We start from the raw sequence: 20,853 nt of genomic DNA on the forward strand, positions 1-20,853 counted from the left end.
ATTTTATTTTATTTTATTTTATTTTATTATTATTATTATTTTGGACATTTAAATTAGTTTTTTTATTTAATTATTAATTTTTTTTGGGCATTTAAATTCATACCATTCAATTGTTATACATTTACATATCAACATCTAAAAATTTATTTTTTAATATTATACCACTCAAATGTTTAATATTACATACAAAATATCACAAGTTTAACTTTTTAAGTAAAATTCGAGCGCTCACTCTGCAACAACAAATATTTATCCCCCTAAGTGGGGTTGGCTACCTGAATCATTTTTCTCTATTAATTTCATTTAATCCTAAAGTGCTTTTTACATACTGTATAGCCTAAAAATAGGCAATCGAGCTCGAAGGATTGCCATCGCGAGAGACTTGCCAAGGACCACTGAGATGTCGGGTTGGGCACTTGAGCTGACCACCCAATGTAATTGGTTGGTTGAACCTCCTCCAACTACTCGGCCTCCATGGGTTGGTCACCTGACCACCTCCAACCGGACGGTCTCGATTGGCCCGCCACCCCTCCCCAACCGACTGACCACTATGAGCCAACCACAAGCAAGGCATCTGATTGGCCATCCCTGCCGACCACCCACCATGGGGCGGCCAAAGTGAAGGAAGACAACATGCCATCTTGGTCCGCCAACCCCGGACGATCAATCACTTGGGTCGACAACTCGACGCCGTCAAGTCTACCTGTGGGAAGCTCCAGGAGGACTGGTCCAAGTAAGGAAAGAACCAAAATACCCCTCACTGCTCCTTAAACATGGGCATAAATGTAATCTCCCTCTCTCCTCTTTATTTCTCTATAAATAAAGGACCTATTGGCATGTAAAAGAAGTTCTTTCGACTCTCTCTCTCCCGCTCATGTAGGGTGTTGCTCCGGTTCTCCCTCACTTGTAACTAAACTTATGTGGAATAGTAGGGGCCGCCGAGCCCAGGGACAATCTTTCTCTCTTTATCTCCCTCTTTTTTTCCTTCATTCGAAATCTGTCTCTATTCCTTTGGCACGGTCCAAAGGACAGATTTAGATTCAACAACAACCAACCACCCAAGACATTGAACATTTCATTTTAACCATCCAAACATCGAATATATCACTTTAACCACCCAAAATATTAAATATAACATTTTAAGTACTCAAAATTTTCACTCAAAACTTTCATTAGTGAGTAATGGAGGGTAGTTGTAATGGAAAAAAGTGGTCAAGTGTTATATTTAAAATTTGGGTGGTTAAAATAAAATATTCAATATTTTGGGGGGTTGTATGAGTGCTCATCCTACTAAAAAAACAGTTTTCAAGCATATATATAAGGTGGTATGTATGTAAAAATTAAAACTAGGTGCTATATATGTAATTACATAGAAACTGATAGGTATATGTAAATCTTCCTTTATTTCATGGCAAATTCTAATTTCAATGAAGAATAATATTATATTTTGCATTCAAATATGCATTTTAATGGGCTAATCATATTTAATTAAAGGTGCATTTACATACTACCATCCAATTCCTATGCATTTACGTATCAATCATCTAAACTTGACTATGTACATTTATATATCACCCAAATACTTCACATTCTCATAAACAAAAATGAGCGCATCATTTTGAAATGAATGCATATTGTGGCCCCAAAATTTAAGAAAAAATGGAAATACAATTGAGTTTTGGGGGATAACACTCAAAGTTTGCATTTTTTCTTCATACAAAGTTATCTTTTGGAAAAGTATTGATGCAACGTATAGCTTTAAAAGCATTAACTAGAAATCCAATGGATACTCAAGCTAAATATTTTGCATATCGGTGTTTCATATTGAGATAATGTCAAATTTTCATACTTTTTATGCTTTAATTCAAGCATTTTCCCTCTTTAAATACATGATTTTATGCTTTTGGAATGTTGGAATTGCATTTTGGAGGTTAGAGAAGGACCAACACGAAAATTGGAGCGAAACAAAGAAATTTGGGAAACTCAACATTGGCGTAGGCACGCCTGAAACCAACATGATCAGGCCACAAGAGTAGCGTGGTCACACCGAAATCAGGCGTGGTCACGCCAGCGGTCAAGCAAGCCGTGTGATGGAGCCCCTCGGCATAACCACACCGAAACGCGACACAACTATGACACCCAACCAGAGGACGGAGCATAATTGCGCCGCAGGTCGGTTGTGGTCACACCAGTATATAATTTCTGATTTGAAGTGTTTTATTACGGAACTCTGATGAATTTGGGAAGAATTTTGAATGCATGCTATAAAAATCATGTAATTTGGATATTTTGAGGGCTTTTGGAGGAGAGAATTGAGGAGGAGGCTAGGGTTAGAGAGGGATCTTCTTCACCTCTTAGTTTTTCTTTGTTTTGTTTTTTTTTGAGAAAATTTGAGAGAAGTATTTGTAGTTGTTATTTTACGAAAGGATCACCAAGGGCTGTAAGTATATTTTTATTTGAATGAAAATGTTCCTTGCAGATTTGGTTTCCATGGTTTTTCTTTTGTTTTTTTCTCAAGCTATGAGAAGCTAATTTACTTATAGTGCCTTGTAATTTTTGGGATCGATTTCTTTGTTTGATTCTTTATTCCCGAATTTTCGTATCATTTTTTGCAGTTAAAATTGATAGAAGTTATTGGTTAACCTTCTGATCTTCGTTTACTCCTAACTTGGTCAGTTAGGAAGTTAAAATCCATCGTGATCTATGACTTCGACAGGACGTAGTGGAACGATTAGGTTAACCACAATAGATTATAATAAGAATATTTTAATCCAGAACTTGCAACCAATGAAAGGGGATCTGAAAATATTAGGGATGTCATAAAGATAGGCGGAAACTATCTTTGTGAAATTCCAAATCTTCTTGGGACCTAGGCAAAAGCTTAAGAAGAAATTATTATCCCTAGTTGAAAACAACTATGTAAGAGGAATTTGTATGAAAATCAAGTCAAGCGCCAAACCTAAATCACTGAGACACGGTCTTCACTAATCTTGGAAAAACATCAAAGAACTTTGATTGATGTTTTCTTCTGTTTTTTTTCTTCAGAATCTACTAGACTTTAAGATTTTCTTTAATTGTTTTCCGATCTTGCCGAACTAGGTTGGAAAAGTTAGTAAACTATAACTTTGAATTTTTCAAATTACTTTCTTAACAAACTTTCTTGTGGGAACGATATGCATTACTTCTTTAAAAAGACTTATTACTTGGAAACATATACTTCTGTGAAGTGGATGTCTGCTTCGCGGTACTTTTGCTGCCATAAGTTTTTTGGTGCCGTTGTCGGGGAAGCTGCTTTAAGAAATAGTTTTGGAACATATGGGAACTTTAGTTGAACTTCATCCAATTATTATGCCTAATCCAATTTGTCCTCCTATAGTAAAGATCCCAAAAAAAATACTCCACTTCATCCAATTATGTGTAACGCCAAAATTCTGAAAAACTTCTAGAGGCTTGTTTCGGTCTCTCAGTGATCTTTGGAACTTCATAGTTTATTTACAATATATCGCTTCCACTTATCCTTAGGGGTGGACTTGATCTTCCAACTCTATTAATGAAAAATGCATCTTTATTCTTCCAGAATTAGTGATCACATGCTAAGAACCTTCGATGAAAATAGTACCAGGATTTTTTTCTTCCATGCTTAAAAGCGAATGCTTTGGACATGTCCATGCAATAGGGACATGCCGATTTCTCGGCTATACTCCAACCAGATAGCTTCCCATAAGCTAGAAATCTTTAATCGTCTACATAAGATCATCTCTAAGTTACAAAATCATAAGTCAATCGATCAATTTCTCTTAATACTTGTAGCTCATCTATAAAAGGCTGTAAATACATGTCAATTTTACCCTTTGGGCTATATAGACGTGGTATGATTAATGTTAAAAATAAAAACAACACTGTCATACACATATTGAGGGAAAAATTATATGGCGTGATAATAACTGGTCAACACGTATAGGTTGTTGTAGTGTACTGTAAGGTGTGAATGCATTTGCACATAAGCCAAGCCTAATGTTGCATGGTTCTACTCCAAAATCAGGATAGATGTGATCAAAGTGTTTCCAAGCTTCACCAGCTAAAGGATGAGTCATTATATTAGCACCAATAGATATGGTATTATGTCATGTCATGTGAGGAGGTGTGCACATAAAAGCTAATAATCGCTGAAGCCGTGAAATGAGAGAAAAATAAAAGAGACGTATGTAAAGAATATTTTTTAGATTTTACTCTTTCTCCCCTATGGCTTGAACTTATCAGCACCGTAAAATTTATATTTTGTCTCCTGCGGATCTTCCTTGTAATATAATATACAACTATTAATGCAACCATCTATCTTTTCAGACAGTAGCTCTCATAACTTCAACACTAACTTTTTATTTTTGTGCAATTCTTCTGGAACTAAATTATCTGCAGGGTTCGTCTCCTCTAATAATGTTATTGTATGATTAAAACATTATCTGGGTATGTTGAAATCGAATTATCTGCAGGGTTCCTCTAATAATGTTATTGTATGATTAAAACATTATCTGGGTATGTTGAAATCGAATTTCTGGGTATGTTGAAATCGAATTAAACATTATCTGGGTATGTTGAAATCGAATTTGATGCTCAACATTTTCAGGGAAACCGTTAACTCTGTAAGTGAAGTGCATCCTTCCCACAAAATTTTTTGTCCAACATAAATTTTTTTGTCCAACATTTAATAATTCAAAAAAATTGTTGCGCCTCACTGTTTGATTCTTGATTATCATTAGACACACTCCCAACAAAATGAGCTATGCTGGCATCAACAATCATTTTCTCATATATACCAAAATCATGAACCGTTGGAGTGGCATAACTTGTTGAGGCTAAAACATGATCATACTGAACATATGGTTCAAACTCACCATGTGCAATCCAATAACAATAATCAAATTTAAATCCCCTACAGTATAGATCCAACTTAAATTGCCAGACGCCAGATAAGCTTGATTCTTGTGCTTCACATTGTGGCATCAAAACCTACCTTCTAAAACGTAAATAAGGACTTGTGATGTTGGCTGTACGAATTCCTTAACATTAGTCAAAATCTCTTCAGTAAATCATTTTCTTTATGGATATAATCTATTATACATCCATGATCTCATAATTTGAATATTCATTTTTAGCATAGATGTGGCTCTATAGACCAGTACAATTAGATTTAAGTTGTTCAGACGATACAATCTCATGTAAATACACAGTTGAATTTTTTAATTAAGACATCGGTGATGAATAACCATCTTCTATTCTAAATGAATACCTCTCCTCTCATGACATCTATCAATAAAATTTCCTTCGCACTACAAAACAAAAAAAAAGTTGTTAAGTACCAACATAAACACCTCATCAAGTCCACTAGAACTCTATTATATGAGGCACATCTTCCTTCATAATTAAAGGTGGACACTCTTGTCATTGTCACAAACCTCATAAACTGTTCATGATCCAAATCTACCATCATTCACTCCCTCCATCGACTCCTCCACCAAAAACCTAACCATCTTCATGTTTATTTAACTTTAATTGAGTTGAACATTTTTTTTCAGATTAAATAATATTTAGATTTAATAAATCTTGATTTACCGAATTTACTAAATCCTATTTAACTTGAATCATACTTGCAACCAAACATCCCATAAGCTATACATTTTTAATAAAACAAACTTCCCACATCAAAAATTAACCCTAAGCAAACTTCGCACAAAATACTTTGCATTACACAGCTAATACCTAAACTTTAAATTTCATAAATTCACAAAAAAAATGAAAAAAAAAAAATTGAAATCACACATATTAATCACATTACATTTATGCAATACCTACCTAACACAAAAACAAATTAAATTAAAAAATACAAATCTCTTGAGATGATACTCAAGAAAGAAAAAATATATATAAAATTGAGCAGGAAGAGTAGTTTTACCTTTTTGGAGCCTTGATTTGGACAGTGAAAATGGAAGCCATCATCAAGAAGATGCCCTAGCTTGCTGGCTTCGTTGCATGTAGATGCCGAAATGAAGGAGGAAGAAATGTGTTAAACACAGGTCTAGGCCTTAGCAACCAATTTTTTATTGGTTCGGATCTGCTGGTCGCTAAGGGGATATAATGTCGGTGATAATTTTGCGTCAAACTTCTGGTCGATACAAAATCTAACGCTTAACAGTTTTCTATAGTGGACTACGTTGAATTAATATTGTTTCTCTAGGTCAGCTCATCCTCGTATAATTAACCTTAAGCTTGAGCTTGAGCTCGACTAACCCAACTCCAGTGAATCTATTCTTTAAATGTTTTTGAGTATTCTAATCCACCTTGTGCCATATTGTATATGATCTTTTTCAACTCTTCTTATATATGTTCTAGAGGCTTGTCTTTTTGAGGTTGATTTGTAGATGCTCTTCATGCTATCTAAACTCTCTAACAAGTTTTACAATTTTATTTTATACCGTGAAGAAGGAGAAATTCTTGCGTACGGATATCGCATGCATCTCTGCATGCGCATGCGGTGTCCGATCCTGACCGTAGATCACGGTGATCTACGGTCAGGATATATTTTAGTAAAAAATTTAGGTGGTGCCCACCGAAATACATTCTGACCGTACGGTCAGGATCGGACACCGCATGCATCTTGCATGCGGGGTACGGCCGGATGGAATAATTTTTCAAAAATTGAAGGGCCCTTTTTTTAATCAAGCTTCTATAAGCTTTATTAAGCATGAATTAAGAGATTTTAATAATTTCTGAACAGCTTTAATTATTATCAACGTAAAATTTAATATGATTTTTTTCTTGCTAGAGCACGATAAGGAAGATTCAAATCAATTTTAATATTTTCTTCTCTCTACAAAAGGTGAAGCCCGCTCTCTCCTTCTCTCTCTCTCTCTCTTTAAATATTGAGTTCGGAGTCCGGACGCAAGCTACATCCAGACAACGGACGTGATACACCGAGAGGTTTTTTTTTCCTTCTTTGCTCCGTCCAGTGTATCGTGCCGGTTATCCCGACGTAGTTTTACGTCCAGACCTTGAACACAATATTTTTTCCTCTCTCTCTCTCTCTCTCTCTCTCTCTCTCTCTCTCTCTCTCTCTCTCTCTCTCTCTCTCTCTCTCTCTCTCTCTCTCTCTCTCTCTCTCTCTCTCTCTCTCTCTCTCTCTGGCTCCTGCCCACCCCCTCTCTTAATTTATGGTGCCCAACATATAGAGCAAAAAATAGTTCTTATAATTCAATCTAATGAAATTATGGCTTAAATTAAGGTATGATCCAAAAAGAGAATCAAGATATGAAAGTAATTTAAGTTTAAAATGAAACAAGAATTAAATCAATGATTGGACACACAACTTGGTCTTTTTTTAATGTAAAATCATATTGATCATATTGACTTGGGCTTAGCCAAAGTTAGTTTGTTTGATGGTGGATAGTTTAATTATGATCATTACTAAGTGTTAGTTCAAGGAATTGCATTATGAAGAAAAAAATATTTTAGCTAATTTAATTAAGTTTACTTAATTATTTAAATAACTATCTAAATATAGTTCATTTTTGGTATAGCTTATAGTCATTCTATAATGGTTAATATAAAGATATAGTGTGCATTATGAAACATAGAAATACTATTAGTTTAAGCTGGGGTTATAATAAAATGACAAAAAAATGAATGATTAGAAGATAAATAAACTTGATATAAAATATATGATACAAGATATAATTTTTTAAATATTTTTAATATTCTACATAGGGATAATCTTATATTTTAATACATTATGAGTGTATTTTATATTAATATTTTTTAAATGATCTAATTTACGAGCTAATGTGTTGAGTCGAGGCTAGCTTGAGCTTGACTTGTTAGCTCATTGAGCCACTTATCGAGCCGAGCATGAACAGACTCACGAGTCAGCTTGGCTAAGTTACACCCGTACATATAATTATCTCTTTCTTCTAAAAGTAAATTATTTGTCTCAAAGCACAAGCACACTTCCATGCAAAAATCATATTTTAAAGTGAACACATACACAAGTATGTACAAAATCTAAAATAGCATAATTAAATTTTAATAAAATACATATATGTATAATTTTTAGAATTCAATAATTATGCCAAAAACATTTCCAGACTACTATGCAATCTCATATGTAACTTCTAAGGTGAAATAAATAATACTCAAACATTTCCACACAACCATGTATAAGTTGCCCATAATATTTAGCGACATTTACATGCATACCACAATTCTTATTGTACATAAGAAAAATGTGTCAGCACTGATCTTGAGGAGATCTAACGGGCCAGAAAGAAGAGAGTTCGACAATGGAGGGCCTATTGATAGAAGACCAAGAGACTCACTTATCAGATTAGATGCAGCCAACCTAGTTTAAGCAGTCAACCGGGTGTAACCATTCGAGCCAAGGCCAAAGGTCGACCGAGCCATGAGGAGGACAAAAGGACGATTGATTTATATGAATCCAAACTAATTCGACAAAAATGACATAAATAGACATTCGAGTTAACCACTATAGGAAAGTTGATCTAGTACAGTAGACAACCTGCTAGCAGATCTGACCTAAGAAAAGACTCACTTTCTCAATATTACCAACCATCCAACAGTCGCCCCCAAGGCTCCTCATTAGGGATCAGGAATTACAATGCAACAAAAAGTCTCAGCCATCCCACAATCTCTCATTGTTGAAGAGCGAGTTATATATCAGAATATGATGATTCACTCTTTGCTTGATGGTCTAGCATCGCTATGCCGATAAGAGTTTCTCATCAAGGATCGATGGTCGATGGCCAAACTAGATCAATTGATTGGCAACGTCTAGCCGATCGAGCAAGTCATGCCAACTCGAAGCTAATCAACGCCAGCTCCGTCTAGCCAACAGAACTAGCCACATCGAGCCAAAGCCAAACAAGGTCAGTCGGCTGAACCAAAGAACAGCCGAGCAATACGCTCATATATGTAAAACACCTAGAACATAGTGTACAATCCTCATTAAGTAGGGGCAAAAATTTAACATCACTATACTGTACTTTCTCTCCTTATAATTAGAAAGATCATTTCATTAATAAAACATGACCTATTACTCCTCATTATTGTTTACTTCCCCCCTCTTTCCGTAAATTCTATTCTTTGCGGCATGATTCAAAAACAAATGAAGATTCAATAACTATATATTATATAAATAATAAAAACTTATATATATAGTTATATATGTAACATTTAAATTTTCATTTTGTATATGGCTAGCGCTCAATTCTTTAACTTTATATTAACAACACCACTAAATTTAACTTTCTAAACGTAAAACACAATTTTTTATGCATAAATTTGCAATAGAATTAAAAAAAAAAAAATAAAATAAAATAAAATAAAATAAAAAACATATAAAACAGGCGGTTTAATTTTTCAAATATTTACTCAACTGTTCATAATTTTAAAATGAAAACATATTAAAAAAAAAACAAATAAATGACAGTATTTATGCAATATTTAATTTATTATTTTAAAGCTGTAGATAACTATGTACATCACAATAAATGACAGTATTTGCTAACAAAATACTGTACATGACTCTGCGCAAACATTATTTTAACATCATCCATACAATTAAAATGAACCACAATACTCTGACAATTGCATGACTCATACAAAATTATTTCATAACAAAAAATGAAAATAGTTTTTTTTATATTATTAATAAATAGAGCTTTTTTATATAAATAGTGTGGGTTAATCGAAGCTACTTATAGGGTCTGTTTGAGGCAGTTTGTGCGTTTCAAGATAAGCTGCTTATCCTGAAACGCGGTCCGCGGGTCGACCGTAGGGGTCGACCCGCGATCTGTGTTTAGTGTAAAAAACTCAAACGCGGCAGACACGTCTGCCTACGGTCGACCCGCGATCTGTGTTTAGTGTAAAAAACTCAAACGCGGCAGACACGTCTGCCTACGGTCGACCCGCGATCTGTGTTTAGTGTAAAAAACTTAAACGCGGCAGACACGTCTGCCCCAAACGGGTCCATAGTGTATGAATACAAAGCAATAAAAAAATATTTTTTTAGTATGCTACTAAAAATGAGATTTTAAAAGTGGGTAAATAATTACCACTAGTGAAAGCATGTACTCTATGTAGTTAATAATTTAACTTGATTTATGTGATTATTCTCACTTTATAAGCTTATAAGCTTGAATCAAAGTTAAAGTGTGGGGTCAAGTTTAAAGGACATCGAGCTAGCTTTTCGAGGATATTGAGTTTATTAGGTGATTCCATCATATTAGCTTGGAATTCAAGAAGCTGTGACGGGTATTGGGGTTTAAGTGAGCCAAGTCAGCTTGCATGCGACTTGAACTCGACTCATTACTGAGTTCCCCAGTATGAGCTTATCGAGCCACGAGCTTGAACTTTAGTTTAGCCTGACTCAAGTTAACTACATTAATCAAATTATTAGACACAATGGCATCAGTGGTCCTCACCACTAACAATATTCTCCATATAACTCAATTACTATGTATTGACTATGGCAACGCCTATAGAAGCTTCTCTTATAACCTATATATACCCCTTGCAATCAATTATTGTTCACAAAATAGAGCCATGCATTTCCCCTAATTTATCGTTTGCTGCTCTTTCTCTTAGTAGGGTCTTCATCATTGTTTCTCATGTATCAGAGCCAACCTCTTGATAAGCTCGTTGCTTATTCCCCATTTCATCTCATCTCCTCTATGCGAATGGAAGAATTTGGAATGTCTAAATCCCAAATCTCTCTTATACCTACCCAGTCTCTCAATATATTGCCACCCCGCAAATTTCTTACCTTCCTCCTCAAACAATTCTCTCAAAAACTCCCTTACAAATTATCATGTATGGCGTGCTCACATCATGAAAATCTTCATGGCAAATGGATTTGCCAGTTTGCGACGGCAACATCCAACAATTTCCTTAGTTAAATGATGAAGTATCGAAAAATCCTCAATTTTATGAATGGAACCTCATTGATAAAAATTGACTGCATATCTATACTCTATATGATCTCTATTGTTGTTCAGCCTCACATCATTAATCTCCATAAAATCGTCGAAATCTGGACGACACTAGAATGCCTGCAAAAACCCACCAACAGGTCGAGGGTGATTCATCAGAAGAATGAATTATAGAAAATATTTATGGGAGGTCAAACTATGGCGCAATACTTGATGGGTATTCAAACCATCGTTCATCAAATTAACGCAACTGGCTCTAGATTTGATCTTGAAGATGTTATTCTATATATTTCCTCAATGGCCTACCACCAAGTTATATGCTTTTAAAATAGTCATTCAGACATCACTTCAGTCCATTGCTCTCGATGATCTTTATTCTCTTATATGTAACGAGGATATCAATATTAACAATGAAAATGCAAGATATATAACTGTCGCTAAAAATCCTATGGCATAAATAGTACATTTCCAATCAAAGAAGGGGTCGAAATCAACAACCAAACAAGAGAAGAGGTCACTTCCAGCATTTAAGTGGAGGAAGAATAATAAATAAATCCAATATAACATGAAAAATATGCAATAAAACTGACCATTCTGCATTTATATGTTGGCATCAGACAAACCTAAATTACACACCATCAGCTTCAGCTCAAGCTCTCAATGCTACCTCCAATGAGTGGATCATTGATTTGGGGGCAACTGCTCACTTTGCATCGGACTTAAACCAACTCTCTACCAAGTTTGAAAGAGCCCGGGCTTAAACCAACTTAACATCTGACTTAAACCAACTCTATTTCGCTCGGGGGTGTAGGGGAGTGAACAAATGATGGTAGGCAATGGACAAGTGGCTCCAATCCAACACAAAGGTGATTGTATTCTTCTCACTCCAAATTGTAAGCTCAAACTTTCCCAAATACATCGAACATCTCTTCTTTCACATAATATACTATCTATACACAAACTCACCAAAGAACAATGTTGTAGTCTCATTTGTTCCTCGTGGCATTGTCATGTCTGATCCTCAGACTCCACATATACTTCTCAAGGGTCCTAGTTCTAAAGGATTATACTCCACTCTTGCATCTAACTTTCTACCACATGCATTTACCACATCTCTTTCCAAAATACAGCAAGTTGATTTATGGCATCGACACTTGCGACACCCACACTCAAACATGATGGTAACCATCTCCAAATGTCATCTGTCAATCATTCTATTCAGCTCAACTTCATGTCATACATGCCAACTCACGTAGAGCCATAAACAATCATTTGTATCTAGTATAGGACAACATTATAAACTATTATAATTTATCCATAGTGATGTATGGGGTCATGTCCTAATTACCTCTTATAAATGTTACAAATATTATATTGCATTTATTGATGATTTCTCTATATTTTGTTGGATGTTTCCTATGTGTGAAAAATCTGAGACAACAAATATTACCCTCTATTTTATCAAAGCACTCCAAAGAAAATTTGGAACTACAATTAAAATTCTTTGATTGGATGATGGGCGAGAATTTCACAATGGTACCATAAATGGGTTCCTCAATAACATTGGAATTTTACATCAATATTCATGCCCCTACAACCCCGAGTAAAATGGAGTGGTTGAATGAAAACATTGATTTCTTATAAGAACTGTTTGAACATTCTTACATCAAGAACATCTCCCTTACAAAATTTGGTTTGACAATCTCTAATATATTGTCTATATTTTCAATTGAATGCCCACATGTACCACTTCTCACATATCGCCATTCGAACACTTCCCCAAATCCTCTCCATCCTACACCCATCGTCAAATCTTTGGAAGCACATGCTACCCATGACAAAAACCTCAAACAAGTTCAGTTGAATGCATTTTCTTAGCATATTCTCTTTAAAATAAAGATTACAAATATTTCCATCCCTCTTCCAACAAAACAATTGTGTCTCAACATTTAGTCTTCAATGAAAATATTTCTCCAATCTCTCCAATTCCACCATTCCTTTTAGCATCAACTGCCTATCTCCCTCCTAGGATTCCTTACCCGACTACAACAATAAAACCTAAATCAATTCCATCGCCACATAACAATCCTCCCAAAACCTTCTCAACATCGTCCCCTACCACTCAACCACACCCGCCAATGCCCCAACCACCTCAACACCACATGGAAACCCACTTCAAAACTATTAATCTCAAGCCCCTTCAGAAACTCTATCTCTTCCACCACATACATCATATATCTGATCTTACTTCCTTACATCAAACATCCAAATACACCCATTTGCAAAAAGCCACGTGGGAGGAATTTAATGCCCTTGAAAGAAAAGACACTCGGGATCATTGTCCCTTCTCCATTGAATCAAAAAATTCTTGGCTCTTGGTAGACTTATACCACCAAGTTCAAATAATAGGGGAAAATTGCAAGGTATAAGGCCAGACTTATTGCCTAAGGCCACCGACAAGGATTTGGGATAAATTACTATGAAACATTTAGCCCATGGCTAAGCTTCCTACAATACGAATCTTGCTTACATTTGCTCTTCACAAAAATTGGCCCATCCTTCAATTTGATCCATCCAATGTTTTTCCTTACGATAATCTAGTAGAAACAGTGTATATGAAGCAACCACAAGGGTTTCATGACAAGCAATTTCCAAATAATGTATGTCTTCTTAAGAAGTTCTTATATGGACTTAAACAAGTGTGTCACCAGTGGTTTCTTACCTTTTCAGAATTCTTTCAAACATGAGGTTTTCACATCAACAAAGCAGATCCATCAATGGTACTATACAATTAAGCTAGGTATGTATTTTTGTACTCATATATATGGATAATATATGTACTCATTACAGGAAACAACTCCCACATGATATCTCAGGTGACCAAAACCAAGGAGAATCAGTTTTAGCTTAGACAACTTGAGCCAATAGTGTGCTTCTTGGGCATTCAAGTCCACAAATGCTTAAACAAATACTTCCATAACCAATAAAGGTATGTGCTTTAACTCCTAGAATCGACTGGGTTGCAAGACTGTAAACCAATTAGTATCCTATGCAAGCAAAGAAACCTGTCGCTACTATTACAAGCTCTCATTTCCATCTTTTGACTATATACTGATAGCTGGCTTGAGTTTTTCATTACCTCACGGTGACTAGACCAGACATTGCTTGTGTTGTTAATCGTCTTTGATAACATATGCACATGCCCACTACCTCTGATTACAAACAACTTTCTCATTTATTTCAATATCTAAAAGGTACCATTCATTTTAATATGTATATTATACCAAACAATTTACAACTTACTGCCTATGCAGATGCAAATTGGGCGGGAGACAAAACAGATCGAAAATAAAAAAACTGGCATATGCTTATTTCTTGGTGCACCTTGATATCATGATAAGTGAAGAAGCAGTCCACCATTGCCCAGTCTCCCATGGAAGCTGAATACTAAGCACTAGCCACACCGTTGCCCAGTCTTCTATGGAAGCTGAATACTGGGCACTAGCCACCACCACAACAGATATCTTATGGCTCAGGAGTGTTATTGTACAATTTGACACTCTTCTAACTCAGCCAACACGTCTTTGCTGCGAAAATATCTCCGCGATATCCTTGGCCAACAATCCTATATTCCATGCAAGGACCAAACATATCGAGATTGATCATCATTTTCTTCGTGACCATATCAAACTCAATAACATTCAACTATTGCACATCCAATCTTGACAACAAATAGCGAACATCCTCACCAAAATATTATCTTTTCTGATGTTCGCACCAAGCTTACGACTATTCCCGAAACTATCAGTGTGCATGAGGGTTTTAGACACTATAACACCGATGGTCCTCACCACTGACAATATTCTCCACGCAATTGAATTATTGTATATAATGACTATGACAGCACGTATAGAAGCTTCTCTTATAACCTGTATATACCTCATGTAGTCATTTACTGTTCACTTAATAGAACCATGCATTTTTCCCTAAGCTTTATCTCTTAGCTGGCTTTTCATCCCTGTTATCTCATGTTATGCCTTCATCCCTGTTTCACACAAATCATTAATTAATTCACTTATTAATCCCAATGCTCTTACAATAAATAAATTTTTGTACTATTTCATAAAATCTATGATATAATTTTATCAAAATCTTCAAAATGAAGCTCAAAATTGAGCTTTAGAGCCGAGCTTGAGGCGAACATAATTGTCCTGGGCTGAGTTCGAGTTTAGGTTAAGAGCTCGAGTCGAGCTCCAGCCAACCATATATCCCACAAGTCGAGCTCAATTATAGTGTGGTTCTAACTAGCTTGACTTGACTCGTTTACACCCGTGGATGGATAGTCCTATTTCTATATTAAAATATACTTTTTCCTCCTAAATTTATCAATTGTTTTATAAAGCCTAAAAAAAGTTTTAAGAATACCATCATTTTAAAATATTTAGAACTAGTAATTAAATTTCCATAAAATAAAATTTAACATTTTAAAATTGATTTTTCATAAAATATTGTAATTTTTCAAAATAAATTGGATTAAAAAATACATAATTAAAATATGAAAATCATTCAATCTGTTCTTTTAATTTATATATACTACAAGTAGAATATAAAACAAAAACACATTTTAACTCAATTTATATTACATTTAAGAGAATCATATGCATTAATTAGTAATAAACATTAAATGTATCTTTTAAACAAAAAGAAATGATCGGTATTAAATTAGTGTAATAGCTCTAATACCAATTACTTAACAATTCGAGTACCAACTTTCGAGTACCAACTCGTTAAGGTCAACTGTGCCCGAGGGGATTCGAACCTCCGACTTGAGGGGTCTTATATCATGGATGCCAACCAGCAGACTGGGGTACACGGGAAACATATATATATGGTGAGTAGTATTTAAAAAAAAAAAATTGTTGACTACAAAGCTACAAAGATTTATAATCAATTAAAACTATTAATTAAGAAAATCAAATAACAATATATTAAATTATATTTAAATAATATTTTAATATAAACAATAAGATTTAAATCTTGCCCCAACCCTAAACATCCAACGATTGCGTGAATAGGGTTGTCAAAATGACTCTTTGTTCGCGAAAAGCTTGTGTTCGGCTCTCTAAGCAATGAGCCGAACACGTACACACTTTTTGCGTTCAAAATATAAACGAGCTGACCACAAAATTTATATTTTTTAACAAGTCGAACACGAGCTGAAACGAGCTCGCTTGTGTTCAGCTCGTTTACACCCCTAGGCACTCAATTCTAGGGCTGTCAATTTGGCTCGTTGTTCATGAACAGCTCGTGTTCGGCTCGTTTGTTAAGTCTAACGAGCCGAACACAAACAATTTTTAAGCTCGAAATGTAAACGAGCCGAACACGAACAATAGTTTGTTCGCTCGTGTTCGGCTCGAAATGACTCGAAAAAAAAATTATATAACTTTTTATATAACAATATATTACATATATTATTTATATAATAATATATTATATATATTTATGTCTAAGTTTAAATCATAACACCTCATGTGACAATGTGGTTAGTGTCTTCTTTTATATATATTTGATCCAGGTTCGAATCTCATACTTTACATCTATTTTTCTCAATTTTAATTTAACGAGCCAATTTCGAGCCGAACACGAGCCGAACACCAACACGAGTAGTATTTCGAGCCGAAACGAGTCGTTTTTAAAATTTTTTGTTCGTATTCGGCTCGTTAATTTGACGAACAAGCCAAACACAAGCTGTTTAGCAAAACCTCGTGGGAAAAGCGTACATCACAAAAAAAGTGACAGTATTTGCTTAAAAAATATCGTACATGACTCTGTGCAAACATTATTTTAATTTCTTAAGGTCGTGCGGTCTTATCATACAACACTTATTAACATCATCCATACAATTATACCAAATCACAACATCAATAGTCAGACAGTTGCGAGACTCCTAATGCTCCCAATTTTTTAAAGGGCAATCACATACATACCAATAGAAACTTGTTATTTACAAAATCAACCACCCGTCTCCATTTATTTTTCAAATTCTCACTCGAATATCAAAATTCATGATAAAATCCTAACTCTTATTTAGGGGTGTAAATGAGCCGAACACGAGCGAGCCCAGGCTCAGCTCGGGTTCGTCTCGTGTGTTCGTGTTCGGCTCGTTTGCTTAGCCAGCCAAACACGAGCTGTTCACGAACAAAGAGTCATTTTGACAACCCTAATAACATAGTCATAAGATGTTAATGATTGAGGCAAGATTTAAAACATCAATTGAATCTAAATTAATAATTTTTATTCTATTTTCTTCATAATACTTTTAATTGATTATAAATCTTTGTAGTCTTGTAGTCAATTAATTTTTTTAAAAATACTACTCATAAAAAAATATATATATAATTGATTAGCAGTATTTCAAGTCAAAACGAGCCGAAACGAGCCAAACACGAGCTTCTTAACGTGCCAAGCACGAGCTGTTCGCGAACAACGAGCCGTTTTGACAGCCGTACTCATATTCTTCATTTTTATCAAATCTTTTAATAGTTTGATCTATATCTGGTTTCTGTTGTTTACAATAAATTACTTACACGATTAATCTGTAAATATTTATGTTTTGAATGGTCAATATGAAATTACCTTGTTTTTTTTAATCGATAAATAACAGAGAGGCGGGGAATATGGATGATGCGCGATGGGTACAGCTTACAGAACCGTAACCTGATCCCACATCCCGTAGTGCGGTCCACAGGCGCCCACGCTGCCATCCAAAACTCCTCCGGGACCCATCTTCAGAGCATCCGCTGTGGAGCCGCGTTCGAAGAACACCGGTGGGAGCACCGAGTGACGGAATGCCACGCGGCCTCGTCTCTCTCACGGATCAACGTTATGACGGAAGGTGAGGGGGAGCACAGTACCGCGCATGGGGCGGTGGCCGTTGCGATTCCATCACGACAACGCCTTGTCTTCCCGCTGACAGTGCAAACTGTCGTCCTCCCTTCCCCACCTCCTCGACAGCGACGTTTTTGCCGACTCTTTACAGAGAAAATTTTCTATAAGAACTCCCCATGTTCAAATCACTTCACGTGTTTGTCATAAATATTACTTCGTATTATTCAAGTGTTATTATATGTTATTTAATTGTTATTGATATGTTATTATGTTATTATAATATTAAAAATATTCTCAAAATACAATAACACTTGAATAACATACAATAACATCTGAATAACACGGAATAACATGGGAGAATATTCCTTTTTTTGTATCTCTAATAAAAGTTTACATGCGGAGTCCTGATGTAATTATTATTTAGCGACAACATAACTGGCGGATGAATATAGTTTCATAAATATTAGAATTTAAGAGGACATCGACTCAAAATATGAAGAATATTAAAATATAGAGTTATTTCATCCTCACCCAAAAAAAAGAAGAAAGAAAAGTCACTATTTAATTCTTATTTGTATTTACATATTTAACAAATTTTTAAAGGTTAAAATATTATGAGAAAGATTTGGGTGGTATAAATATAATAAATATGGAATTAGATAATTATAGGGGTGTAACTAAATCAAGCCGACTGGAGCTCGGCTCGTGAACTAAGTTCAATGCTAACAAGCTAGTGCAGACTCGACTCGTTAACTTGTGACCAGCTCGTTTAAGAACATATTAATCTTAAAAAAAAAATTATTAAATTTGCATGATTTATCTTCAAATTATTTAAAAAAATATAAAAAAAAACATTAAGGGTGGCTCGAGCTCGACTCAACTCATTTACACCCTTAGATATGTAGCACACAATTATTATATATTTACATATCTCACGCACAAACTTTTATATTTACATATGTAGTTTCTTGGTGTTTTAATCTCGTGCAAGAAAAAAAATATTTCACGTTTAAAAAGTAATAATAACATTATTTTTTACGTGCTATTAAAGATTTGAGTGATATATGTGTAAATATGAATTTTTTTGTGTGTAATGTATGTAAATACAAAAGACTTGTGTGTTATGCATATAAATGCCCCCTAATACCTAAACTATAGGTATTAGCTAGGTATTAGGAATGGGGTGATATAGATGTAAATGCTATATATATGGCCCTTATATATATATATATATATGATTGTTAATAAATAAATAAATAAATAATATTCTTGTGAGATTTAAGTTGATTTTTTAAGTCCGCCGTGTTGCTGTCACTAACACACTAACCAATTAAATTTTAGAAAATTAATTTTATCTCAAATTCCTCTTATATTTTTATTTAAAAAAAAAATCCAAATATGTTTTACAAATAAGATTTTGAATATATTTATCAAAATAAACAAATAAATGGAGATATTTATCCCATAATATATATTTTTTTAGATCACATAAACGAAATCGATATTTGGCAGAGGTCCAAATAACGTTTTTTCACGCTCAATCTAGCCCCATCATGGGAGCCCGCGCCATGTGCCTATAATTCAACCCCTCATGCACCACGATAGGAATCGAACTCTTGTCAGAGGGGACTTACAGTGACCCTGACTACCAAATGGACAAGAAATGTGACACAATACCATATCGAGTTTTTAATAAGAATGAGACAGTAAATATTTATGGACAAATTTCACACATTTTTTTTACCTGGAAAAACACACCGTAAATCGACAGACTAAGTAGGTATCATTTCTCCACAATGGAAAAAAAACAAAAACGAAAATCAGGGAAGATAGAGCGAGGATTCACCGTCGATCCAGTGGCTTTGGCTCCAATAGGTCACCGGATCGGTGGCGCCGGCGAGGTCATAGATACCTGTATCCATCGCCGGCGGCCACTCAATCGCGCTATTATCCCCCCTACTTGTTGCCACCTGATGAATGATATCCTGCGTCGGTATCTCCTCTACCCTTTGACGGGGATCTGGAACACGCAGCAGCTGTGAATCGATGAAGTTGAATCCATGAATAGATTGATTTGCAGTAGCCGCCGTAAGATTCGAAAAGGTTCCCGCTCCATCGGGGAAGATGTCCACCGCTCCATTCTGCGAAACCGTGAAAGGCTGATCGAAGCTACTAGGATTAGGAGGATTGGGGTTGGAGGAAGAGGATTTGGGAAAATTTTCAGAATCGGGAGGAGCAGGTGGATTTCGGCCGGAACTGTCGCTGCTTGAACGGCTGGCAGAGGATCGATGGGATTTGGAATTAGAAGAGCGTTTGGGCTTCCGGCAGCCACCGCCGACGGGAACGTTGCGAAGGACGCCGCCTTTGGTCCAGTAGCGCCGGCAGGACTTGCAGAAGTGACGGGGTTGTGACAGATTATAGTTGTTGTAATAGCAGAATTTGGTGTTCTGCGAGTCACACCTGGGGCATTTCAATGGGGGTGGTGGATGATGGGAGCTTGCCGCCGTGGTGGCGGATGGACAGGTTATGAGCCGCCGGTTATCCCATCCGCCGGCGGTTCCGTCAGTAACGCCGCCGAAGATCCGATCAGTGGTCTGCCCCATGATTGATTGAAAATCCTGCATTCCTCTTTGATGTAAAGGTCGGAAGTCGGGAGAAGCTTTGCTCCGCCGGCGGGGAAATCAAGTGGTGTAGTCAGTCTCCTTCTCTCTCTCGCCACTTCCGCCTCACCCTATCTCGGCTGCACACATAATCTGGCTCTGTGTCTCTTTCTCTCTCCGTTCTGAGAAATATCTCTGTACGTATCACTGCGTATTCCCAAAAAAATGTATTGCTGCGTCAGTGGGGCCGACATGACTGTTCTGTCCGTAGCCAATCCATATGCAATTATTTTGTGCGGAAAAACCTTTGGCTCAATTTTTTATTGGATTCCTTTTATTTTAATATGATATAATACAATATATATATA

General features: G+C 35.7%; 1 protein-coding gene across 1 annotated transcript; it reads right to left on the reverse strand.

Moving 5' to 3' along the window:
- Positions 1-19,551: 19,551 nt before the first annotated feature.
- Positions 19,552-20,774, reverse strand: LOC110031646 (dof zinc finger protein DOF5.4-like). The gene has a single exon (XM_020734964.1). It carries the CDS (start codon positions 20,507-20,509, stop codon positions 19,706-19,708), a length of 804 nt encoding a protein of 267 aa, XP_020590623.1. The 5' UTR covers positions 20,510-20,774; the 3' UTR covers positions 19,552-19,705.
- Positions 20,775-20,853: the final 79 nt, after the last annotated feature.

The sequence above is a fragment of the Phalaenopsis equestris genome, unplaced genomic scaffold (assembly GCF_001263595.1).
Source record: "Phalaenopsis equestris unplaced genomic scaffold, ASM126359v1 Scaffold000840, whole genome shotgun sequence".
NCBI classification, from domain to species: Eukaryota; Viridiplantae; Streptophyta; class Magnoliopsida; order Asparagales; family Orchidaceae; genus Phalaenopsis; species Phalaenopsis equestris.